This window comes from Salmo salar, chromosome ssa13, assembly GCF_905237065.1.
Source record: "Salmo salar chromosome ssa13, Ssal_v3.1, whole genome shotgun sequence".
NCBI lineage: Eukaryota > Metazoa > Chordata > Actinopteri > Salmoniformes > Salmonidae > Salmo > Salmo salar.
Genome location: NC_059454.1, coordinates 101,042,797 through 101,054,938, shown reverse-complemented (window position 1 = coordinate 101,054,938; position 12,142 = coordinate 101,042,797). Strand labels below are relative to the sequence as shown.

The following is a 12,142-nucleotide window of genomic DNA, read 5'->3' as shown; positions in this document are numbered from 1 at the left end:
GAGTAGTAGGCCGTTTAATTTGGGTACGTTTTTCATCCGGCCGTGAAAATACTGCCCCCTATCCTAGAGAGGTTAATGCAGCTGGTGGCCACACCAGATACTGACTGTTACTTTTGTGGAACTTGTTCAGTTTATGTCTCAGTTGTTGAATCTTGTTATGTTCATACAAATATTTACACATGTTAAGTTTGCTGAAAATAAACGCAGTTGACAGTGAGAGGACGTTTATTTTTTTGCTGAGTTTACATTTACGTCATTTAGCAGACGCTCTTATCCAGAGCGACTTACAAATTGGTTTAGGAACTCTTATAGGAACTTTCTTTTAGGCTTTGTCTTATAGGAATTGTCTTATAGGAACTGTATTATAGGAACTGCACTTCATAATTCCAATCATACCTGCTTCTCATGAGCATGCAGCTCTACTGTATAGTAGTGTATGCCGACATCCTCCTACGATCTTGTAACGTGACGCATACGGCCTCGTATACACAGTATTCAGTATATTTTTATCCATAGCCATATCAGGGCATGTTGTCCCATGTGTCAGTGGGATGTTGTGTTAAACTTGTGGGACATTTACATGGTTCTGTCCTATTACTTCAACCCCTTCCAATCTCCACTCTCCCCCTCTCTCATTGCCCCCTGTCCTCTTCCCTGGCTGGCCCCTTCCATGTTAACTGACCAGTCAGAGAGGCAGGCAGGCAGTCCCAGGCGGGGTAAAGAGGCAGTGTCATGCATGCTGGTCCTGTGTCTCAGGACAGTGTCATGCATGGTAATCCTGTGTCTCAGGACAGTGTCATGCATGGTAATCCTGTGTCTCAGGACAGTGTCATGCATGGTAATCCTGTGTCTCAGGACAGTGTCATGCATGGTAATCCTGTGTCTCAGGACAGTGTCATGCATGGTAATCCTGTGTCTCAGGACAGTGTCATGCATGGTAATCCTGTGTCTCAGGACAGTGTCATGCATGGTAATCCTGTGTCTCAGGACAGTGTCATGCATGGTAATCCTGTGTCTCAGGACAGTGTCATGCATGGGAATCCTGTGTCTCAGGACAGTGTCATGCATGGGAATCCTGTGTCTCAGGACAGTGTCATGCATGGGAATCCTGTGTCTCAGGACAGTGTCATGCATGGTAATCCTGTGTCTCAGGACAGTGTCATGCATGGGAATCCTGTGTCTCAGGACAGTGCCCCGAGATCCCAGTGCTTTAGATCACAGTTTCATGGAATGCAGATTGGTCCTGTGTGGTTCGCTGCACGGTTAAACAACCCCACCATGTCAGCCTCCACTAGGATACAGTGTAGAGAGAGAGACTGAATACACTAGGATACAGTGTAGAGAGAGACTGCACTAGGATACAGTGTAGAGAGAGAGACTGAATACACTAGGATACAGTGTAGAGAGAGAGACTGAATACACTAGGATACAGTGTAGAGAGAGAGACTGAATACACTAGGATACAGTGTAGAGAGAGAGACTGAATACACTAGGATACAGTGTAGAGAGAGAGACTGAATACACTAGGATACAGTGTAGAGAGAGAGACTGAATACACTAGGATACAGTGTAGAGAGAGAGACTGAATACACTAGGATACAGTGTAGAGAGAGAGACTGAATACACTAGGATACAGTGTAGAGAGAGAGACTGAATACACTAGGATACAGTGTAGAGAGAGACTGCACTAGGATACAGTGTAGAGAGAGAGACTGAATACACTAGGATACAGTGTAGCGAGAGAGACTGAATACACTAGGATACAGTGTAGAGAGAGACTGCACTAGGATACAGTGTAGAGAGAGAGACTGAATACACTAGGATACAGTGTAGAGAGAGAGACTGAATACACTAGGATACAGGATAAAGAGAGAGACTAAATACTCTAGGATACAGCATAAAGAGAGAGACTGAATACTCTAGGATACAGCCTAGAGAGACACTGAATACACTAGGATACAGCATAAAGAGAGAGACTGAATACACTAGGATACAGCATAAAGAGAGAGACTGAATACACTAGGATACAGCCTAGAGAAAGACTGAAACGACTGAATACACTAGGATACAGCATAAAGAGACACTGAATACACTAGGATACAGCATAAAGAGAGAGAGACTGAATACACTAGGATACAGCATAAAGGAAGAAAGACTGAATACACTAGGATACAGCATAAATAGAGAAAGACTGAATACACTAGGATGCAGCATAAAGAGAGAGACTGAATACACTAGGATACAGCATAAAGGGAGAAAGACTGAATACACTAGGATACAGCATAAATAGAGAAAGACTGAATACACTAGGATGCAGCATAAAGAGAGAGACTGAATACACTAGGATACAGCATAGAGAGACTGAATACACTAGGATACAGCATAAAGAGAGAGACTGAATACACTAGGATACAGCATAAAGAGAGAGACTGAATACACTAGGATACAGCATAAATAGAGACTGAATACACTAGGATACAGCATAAAGAGAGAGACTTAATACACTAGGATACAGCATAAAGAGAGAGACTGAATACACTAGGATACAGCATAAATAGAGACTGAATACACTAGGATACAGCATAAAGGGAGAACGACTGAATACACTAGGATACAGCATAAAGAGAGAGACTGAATACACTAGGATACAGCATAAATAGAGACTGAATACACTAGGATACAGCATAAAGGGAGAACGACTGAATACACTAGGATACAGCCTAGAGAAAGACTGGCTGTGTATCCTTGTGTGTCTGTGTGTGTCTGTTTTTATGTATTGTTGATAGTGTGTGCATGTGTTTATGGCAGTGCACTCGTGTGTGTGTGTGTGTGTGTGTGTGTGTGTGTGTGTGTGTGTGTGTGTGTGTGTGTGTGTGTGTGTGTGTGTGTGTGTGTGTGTGTGTGTGTGTGTGTGTGTGTGTGTGTGTGTGTGTGTGTGTGTGTGTGTTTGTGTGTGTGTTTGTGGCTGTCTGAGTGCTGCTGACACCCTAAAATTCATAATCTGATCTTAAGCCGGATCACTGGGGCCAGTAATTGGTAATTTATTTCCCGTATATGAGGAGTGAATTAATAAAAAGGACTGGCACACACATCTTAACTGTGTGTATATTAGGGAAGATGCATAAAAAGGAGACACACATCGTAACTCTGTGTGTGGAATTAATAGCGACAGAACTAGCTTTGAGCCTCCACATCAGAACTAGCTTTGAGCCTCCACATCAGAACTAGCTTTGAGCCTCCATACCAGAACTAGCTTTCAGCCTCCACACCAGAACTAGCTTTCAGCCTCCACACCAGAACTAGCTTTCAGCCTCCACACCAGAACTAGCTTTCAGCCTCCACACTAGAACTAGCTTTAAGCCTCCACACCAGAACTAGCTTTCAGCCCCCACATCAGAACTAGCTTTCAGCCTCCACACCAGAACGAGCTTTCAGCCTCCACATCAGAACTAGCTTTCAGCCTCCACATCAGAACTAGCTTTCAGCCTCCACACTAGAACTAGCTTTCAGCCTCCACATCAGAACTAGCTTTCAGCCTCCACACCAGAACTAGCTTTCAGCCTCCACACCAGAACTAGCTTTCAGCCTCCACACCAGAACTAGCTTTCAGCCTCCACACCAGAACTAGCTTTCAGCCTCCACACCAGAACTAGCTTTCAGCCTCCACACCAGAACTAGCTTTCAGGCTCTACATCAATCACATTTTTTATTTCTCTTTCTCCCCTCTCTCTTCTTATAATCTGTTTTGTAAATGCATTGTCTGTGAGTGGATGTGTGTGTGCGGAAGTGTCTGTATGTAAGTATGTGAGTGCACGCACAAGTGCTTGTGTGTGTAATGTAGTGTTGGTGAATGGGTTTGCGCTTAACGGCTTTCACAGCCTGGACTGAGACCAGCAGAGATCGTAATGACCCAGTCAACGTTCAAGTACAGTTTATCCTGGCTATGACCTTTAACCCTTGACCTCTGTGATTGAACTCTGACCCCTAATAGAAGTTAACAGAGGAGAAGTACGAGGTGCACCGATGCGTGCCAGAGGCGGCCATCTTGGTGTGTAGCACGACGGAGCCCAAACTCACCCTGAAGGTCACCCTCAGCTCCCCACAGATGAGAGAAGACAGCAACACGGATGAACAAGGTACCACGGATGAACAAGGTACCACACGCACCTCTGTGTAAAACCTAGCTGCTGTTTTCCTTTTTATGTTTGTCTGTTGTCTCTTCCCCCCTCCAACTGAGGTAGTGAAGTGGGGGTAGGGGTGTGTGTGTCGAGCAGCAGCAGTGTTGTTAGCAGCGCTCCCCTGGTACACAGTAAGCTTGATCACTGAATATATCCATGTTCCCTGCTCCTCCCTGAGCCTGTATTCCTCCAACTTGGGGAGACACTACATGCATAAGACACTACTTCTTGTTCAAACCAAATAGACAGGCGCACACAGTCTGGGCCATATAAGGCTCATGTAGTCTCAAATCGGTATTGACATGTCTTCCTGCAAGCCAAAATAAAAGTGGTAGATGTTTAGTGGCGGCCATAGTTATTCTTCACCCTACTATGCTGCCCTGTAGCATGTAATGTTGTCAACAGCATGGCTACATTGGCCTGTAAAACAACCTTGGGCCTCTATGTCAGGGTTAACTAAACACAGCTGCAGGGATAACTAAACAGCTACAGGGCTAACTAAACAGCTACAGGGCTAACTAAACAGCTGCAGGGCTAACTAAACAGCTACAAGGATAACTAAACAGCTACAGGGCTAACTAAACAGCTACAGGGCTAATTAAGGGATAACTAAACAGCTACAGGGCTAATTAAACAGCTACAGGGATAACTAAACACCTACAGGGCTAATTAAACAGCTACATGGCTAATTAAACAGCTACAGGGCTAATTAAACAGCTACAGGGCTAACTAAACACAGCTGCAGGGATAACTAAACAGCTACAGGGCTAATTAAACAGCTACAGGGATAACTAAACAGCTACAGGGCTAACTAAACACAGCTACAGCGCTAACTAAACACAGCTACAGGGCTAACTAAACACAGCTACAGGGCTAACTAAACACAGCTACAGGGCTAACTAAATACAGCTACAGGGCTAACTAAACACAGCTACAGGGCTAACTAAACACAGCTACAGGGCTAACTTAACAGCTGCAGGGCTAACTAAACAGCTACAGGGCTAACTAAACACAGCTGCAGGGCTAACTAAACACAGCTACAGGGCTAACTAAACACAGCTACAGGGCTAACTAAACACAGCTACAGGGCTAATTAAACAGCTGCAGGGCTAATTAAACAGCTGCAGGGCTAACTAGACAGCTGCAGGGCTAACTAGACAGCTACAGGGCTAACTAAACAGCTGCGGGGCTAACTAAACACAGCTGCGGGGCTAACTAAACACAGCTGCAGGGCTAACTAAACACAGCTGCGGTCTAACTAAACACAGCTGCAGGGCTAACTAAACACAGTTGCAGGGCTAACTAGACAGGCCCTCACTAATCCTGACTAAGCAAGATGAGATTGCATGAGAGACAGGGATGGGGTTAAAATCCAGTCAATTCCGAAAGGAAACAAAATTCATATTTCAAAAGGGGGGGTCTAGACCCGACAAATCAATACCGGAGCCATCCATCGTGTTGGCGCTCCATCCTGCTCGACAGAAAGGTCTAAATAAGAGTTGATACGGGTACGGCTGTAGATTACAGTGAACGACAAGCCCCTCTCGTACCCAATGTATTTCTAGCGAGCGACAGACGGGTCAAGGACCCTGTCCCAGTGAGGAACGGCTCAATATTACACAGCAACTCATTGGCAACGGGAACTCATCACAGCAATTGGTATGAACCCAGGCTGCATTTGTCTGGGTGGCTGTCTGTACACAGTGTGTCTTCAGTGTACACAGCTGAAAGAACACAGACATTTCCAGGGTCGAATACCGTTGCATTGATTTGAAAGTGAGGCACGATTGATATGAAGATGGAAACAATGTGATTGGTTTGGTCTCAACAGACATTTAGTTCTACGGGTGTAAAATCGCCTGCCGTGCCTTGCCACTTTGGATGGTAATGTCTACAAACCGACCATCAGTCCTAGTTCTGTCTGTACACAGCTGAAAGAACATGACCATTTCAAGGGTTTAAAGTTGGCCACTCTGGATGACACGCTGCGTTGAGAGCCACTCCATTTAAATAGAATGATAGATATGAATGCACTTCTGCTTTAAATTCTATTAAGATAGATAGGGGCAATACCATGAATACATGTTGCCTATGTAGCTTGTTTCTGGTCACGGGTTCAGGAATTCACTTAAAATGAAAGCCATAGTCAGTCAATAAATAATACAACACTAGTTATATTGACTCACAATCTGTGGATAAAAACATTAAAGATACAGTTGAAGTCGGAAGTTTACATACACTTAGGTTGGAGTCATTAAAACTATTTTTTCAACCACAAATTTCTTGTTAACAAACTATAGTTTTGGCAAGTTGGGTAGGACATCTACTTTGTGCATGACACAAGTAATTTTTCCAACAATTGTTTAAAGACAGATTATTTCACTTATAATTCACAGTATCACAATTCCAGTGGGTCAGAAGTTTACATACATGAAGTTGACTGTGCCTTTAAACAGCTTGGAAAATTCCAGAAAATGATGTCATGGCTTTAGAAGCTTCTGATAGGCTTATTGACCTCATTTGAGTCAATTGGAGGTGTACCTGTGGATGTATTTCAAGGCCGACCTTCAAACTCAGTGCCTCTTTGCTTGACATCATGGGAAAATCAAAAGAAATCAGCCAAGACCTCAGAAAAAAATTGTAGACCTCCAAAAGTCTGGTTCATCCTTGGGAGCAATATCCAAACGCCTGAAGGTACGAAGTTCATCTGTACAAACAATGGTACGCAAGTATAAACACCATGGGACCACGCAGCCGTCATACCGCTCAGGAAGGAGACTCGTTCTGTCTGCTAGAGATGAACGTACTTTGGTGCGAAAAGTGCATATCAATCACAGAACAACAGCAAAGGACCTTGTGAAGATGCTGGAGGAAACGGGTACAAAAGTATCTATATCCACAGTAAGACGAGTCCTATATCGACGTAACCTGAAAGGCCGCTCAGCAAGGAAGAAGGCACTGCTCCAAAACCGCCATAAAAAAGCCAGACTGCGGTTTGCAACTGCACATGGGGACAAAGATCGTACTTTTTGGAGAAATCTCCTCTGGTCTGATGAAACAAAAATAGAACTGTTTGGCCATAATGACCATCATTATGTTTGGATGAAAAAGGGGGAGGCTTGCAAGCCGAAGAACACCATCCCATCCGTGAAGCACGGGGGTGACAGCATCATGTTGTGGGGGTGCTTTGCTGCAGAAGGGACTGGTGCACTTCACAAAATAGATGGCATCATGAGGTATGAAAATTATGTGGATATATTGAAGCAACATCTCAAGACATCAGTCAGGAAGTTAAAGCTTGGATGCAAATGGGTCTTCCAAATGGACAATGACCCCAAGCATACTTCCAAAGTTGTGGAAAAATGGCTTAAGGACAACAAAGTCAAGGTATTGGAGTGGCCATCACAAAGCCCTGACCTCAAACCTATAGAACAATTTGTGGGCAGAACTGAAAAAGTGTGTGCGAGCAAGGAGGCCTACAAACCTGACTCAGTTACACCAGCTCAGTCAGGAGGAATGGGCCAAAATGCACCCAACTTATTGTGGGAAGCTTGTTGAAGGCTACCTGAAACATTTGACCGAAGTTAAACAATTTAAAGGCAATGCTATCAAATACTAATTGAGTGTATGTGAACTTCTGACCCACTGGGGGGAAAAAAGCTGAAATAAATCATTCTCTCTACTATTATTCTGACATTTCACATTCTTAAAATAAAGTGGTGATCCTAACTGACCTAAGACAGGGTATTTTTACTTGGATTAAATGTTAGGAATTGTGAAAACTGAGTTTAAATGTATTTGGCTAAGGTGTATGTAAACTTCTGACTTCAACTGTAGATAGCCAATGCTCCTATTACGGTGCAGAATATATCAATTTACAGCACTGCCGTTCATTCATAACCAGCAGGAGCTCAGTGAGGAGCTGAGGTAGAGGGGTCTGACTGAGGAGAGATGATTCATTCATAACCAGCAGGAGCTCAGTGAGGAGCTGAGGTAGAGGGATCTGACTGAGGAGAGATGATGAGAGGTGGAGAGAGAGACTAGGAGAATAGAAAAATGTGTGAAATGAACCTGTGTAAAGGCTTGAGTAGCCCAATGTAGAGTTGATAAGCTGTTGTCCAGTCACACCTCACAGAGGACAGCGGTGATGTTACAGTGCAGTAGCTGCGGCAGAGCTAGACATACGCAAGAGGTTACAGTAGGCCTAATGAATACAGAAAGGTAAGAGGATACAGTAGGACTAATGAATACAGAAAGGTAAGAGGATACTGTGTGAGCCTAATGCATACAGAAAAGTAAGAGGATACAGTGTGAGCCTAATGAATACAGAAAAGTAAGAGGATACAGTGTGAGCCTAATGAATACAGAAAAGTAAGAGGATACAGTAGGACTAATGAATACAGAAAAGTAAGAGGACACAGTAGGACTAATGCATACAGAAAAGTAAGAGGACACAGTAGGACTAATGCATACAGAAAAGTGAGAGGAAATAGTAGGCCTAATGCATACAGAAAAGTAAGAGGATACAGTGTGAGCCTAATGAATACAGAAAAGTAAGAGGATACAGTAGGACTAATGAATACAGAAAAGTAAGAGGACACAGTAGGACTAATGCATACAGAAAAGTAAGAGGATACAGTAGGCCTAATGCATACAGAAAAGTAAGAGGATACAGTGTGAGCCTAATGAATACAGAAAAGTAAGAGGATACAGTAGGACTAATGAATACAGAAAAGTAAGAGGACACAGTAGGACTAATGCATACAGAAAAGTAAGAGGATACAGTAGGACTAATGCATACAGAAAAGTAAGAGGACACAGTAGGACTAATGCATACAGAAAAGTGAGAGGAAATAGTAGGCCTAATGAATACAGAAAGGTAAGAGGACACAGTAGGACTAATGCATACAGAAAAGTAAGAGGATATACTAGGCCTAATGAATACTGAAAAGTAGGTCTGTACTGGAGTGGCTACAGTAGGACAAGCAGAACAGATGCTGCTGATAGTATGACTAGGATACAGTTTTACCCTGCTCTGCACTCATTTAGCTATAAGGCCAGTTTCTCAGGAACGTTGAGTAAAGAGAGCTTCGCTGCTACTTCCCCTCTTCTTCCCTGTTCAGAGGAAGTACACACGCACACACACACACACACACACACACACACACACACACACACACACACACACACACACACACACACACACACAACACAGAGACAAACAGATTCACTCACTCACTCACACACTCACTCACTCACTCACTTACTCACAGAACCCAACAAATAAACCATTACATCACACAAAGAAAGACTAATGCTGTGGTAATAAGGAGATAACAATGTAAGATAAACATTGTTCAAGTGCTTTTTGTCTTATCATAATAACCATAGCCTTGCACCCCAGACAAAACCTACACCTACATCTCTCCAATTCTCTTAGATCAAATGTGTTTGAGGTATGGTTTGATTTGGGATTAGGAATGTATGTGAGTCTGGGCGCGTTTGAGATCGACTACATTGCCGTTGGCGACTGCAGACTGATTGTTCTACAATGAATAGTCAGTATTCAGTCCGTCGCCGACTGCAATATAGTCGATCTCAAACACACACTTCTGTTCCACTTTATGTTGTATGTATACTACCGTTCAAAGGTTTGGGGTCACTTAGAAATGTCTTTGTTTTTGAAAGAAAAGCAATTTTTGTCCATTAAAATAACATCAAATTGATCAGAAATACAGTGTAGACATTGTTATTGTTGTAAATGACTATTGTAGCTGGAAACGGCAGATTTTTGGGGGGAATATCTACATAGGCTTCCAAAGGCCCATTATCAGCAACCATCACTCCTGTATTCCAATGGCACGTTGTGTTAGCTAATCCAAGTTTATCATTTTAAAAGGGTAACTGATCATTAGAAAACCCTTTTGCGATTATGTAAGCACAGCTGAAAACTGTTATTCTGATTAAAGAAGCAATCAAACTGGCCTTCTTTAGACTAGTTGAGTATCTGGAGCATCAGAATTTGTGGGTTCGATTACAGGCTCAAAATGGCCAGAAACAAAGAACTTTCTTCTGAAACTCGTCAGTTTATTATTGTTCTGAGAAATGAAGGCTATTCCATGCGAGAAATTGCCAAGAAACTGAAGATCTCGTACAACTCTGTGTACTACTCCCTTCACAGAACAGCGCAAACTGTCTCTAACCAGAATAGAAAGCTGAGTGGGAGGCCCCGGTGCACAACTGAGCAAGAGGACAAGTACATTAGAGTGTCTAGTTTGAGAAACAGATGCCTCACAAGTCCTCAACTGGCAGCTTCATTAAGTAGTACCCGCAAAACATGAGTCTCTTCGTCAACAGTGAAGAGGCGCCTCAAAAAAAGCCAAATCTCAGACTGGCCAATAAAAATAAAAGATTAAGATGGGCAAAAGAACACAGACACTGGACAGAGGAACTATGCCTAGAAGGCCAGCATCCCGGAGTCGCCTCTTCACTGTTGACGTTGAGACTGGTGTTTTGCGGGTACTATTTAATGAAGCTGCCAGTTGAGGAATTGTGAGGCATCTGTTTCTCAAACTAGACACTCTAATGTACTTGTCCTCTTGCTCAGTTGTGCACCAGGGCTTCCCACTCCTCTTTCTATTCTGGTTAGAGCCAGTTTGAGCTGTTCTGTGAAGGGAGTAGTACACAGCGTTGTACGAGATCTTCAGTTTCTTGGCAATTTCTTGCATAGAATAGCCTTCATTTCTCAGAACAAGAATAGACTGTCGAGTTTCTTCTTAAAGTTCTTTGTTTCTGGCCATTTTGCGACTGTAATCGAACCTACAAATGCTGATGCTCCAGATACTCAACTAGTCTAAGGAAGGCCAGTTTTATTGCTTCTTTAATCAGAATAACAGTTTTCAGCTGTGCTAACATAATTGCAAAAGGGTTTTCTAATGATCAATTAGCCTTTTGAAATTATAAACTTGGATTAGCTAACACAACATTGGAACACAGGAGTGATGGTTGCTAATAATGGGACTCTGTACGCCTATGTAGATATTCCATAAAAAATCATCAGTTTCCAGCTACAATAGTCATTTACAACATTAACAATGTCTACACTGTATTTCTGATCAATCTGATGTTATTTTAATGGACCAAAAATGTGCTTTTGTATCAAAAACAATGACATTTCTAAGTGACCCCAAACTTTTGAGCAGTAGTGTGTACAGTGATATATATATATATATATATATATATATATATATATATATATATATATATATATATATATATATATATATATATATATCCCATTCTTATTTCACCAGTGGAGGGTGTTGAGCTGTCCGACCCTGCAGACATGCTGGACAGGCACAGATGCCTGGTGGCCCTGGCGGCTCTGCGACATGCCAAATGGTTCCAGGTTGGCTCTCAGTTCTACTTAACCTCTCCATTGTTATTGTAGCCTTATGATCATAGGAACATGAATGAATCAAATTAACCAATCAAATTAATCAAAATATATAATTTATTTGAAATGGCAGCTATCTGCAAACTATAATTGAAAACATTCTTATGATAAAACAATCAATTTCTCTCATACAAAAATGACTCATTCATTTAATCTCTCAATCGTGCTCTGTGTAGTACAATAGCCGAGAGAGAGAGAGAATTGTAAGCCTACAAAAGCAATTGTTTCTTTTGGCTGTTCTGAAACCTTCCTGACTGACAAAATATGATAAAACAATCAATTTCTTTCATACAAAAATTACTCATTTATTTAATCTCTCAATCGTGCTCTGTCAATGCTTACCTTTCATTTGGCTGTTCTGAAACCTGCCTGACTGTCATAATTGTGAATGCTTACCTTTCATTTGGCTGTTCTGAAACCTGCCTGACTGTCATAATTGTGAATGCTTACCTTTCATTTGGCTGTTCTGAAACCTGCCTGACTGTCATAATTGTGAATGCTTACCTTT

At 42.4% G+C, this 12,142-nt stretch overlaps 1 protein-coding gene across 8 annotated transcripts in view; it reads left to right on the top strand.

Moving 5' to 3' along the window:
* strbp (spermatid perinuclear RNA binding protein) overlaps nucleotides 1–12,142 on the top strand; it is a 184,504-nt gene that overhangs the window by 126,994 nt on the left and 45,368 nt on the right. For 6 of the 8 annotated variants that reach the window (XM_045692186.1, XM_045692188.1, XM_045692191.1 and 3 more), the window contains 2 exons: nucleotides 3,992–4,154; nucleotides 11,492–11,586. In XM_045692186.1, the coding sequence (XP_045548142.1) occupies nucleotides 3,992–4,154; nucleotides 11,492–11,586 (258 nt within the window). The remainder of the gene's footprint in view (nucleotides 1–3,991; nucleotides 4,155–11,491; nucleotides 11,587–12,142) is intronic. The other 2 variants (XM_045692190.1, NM_001140487.1) reach the window with 1 other exon arrangement.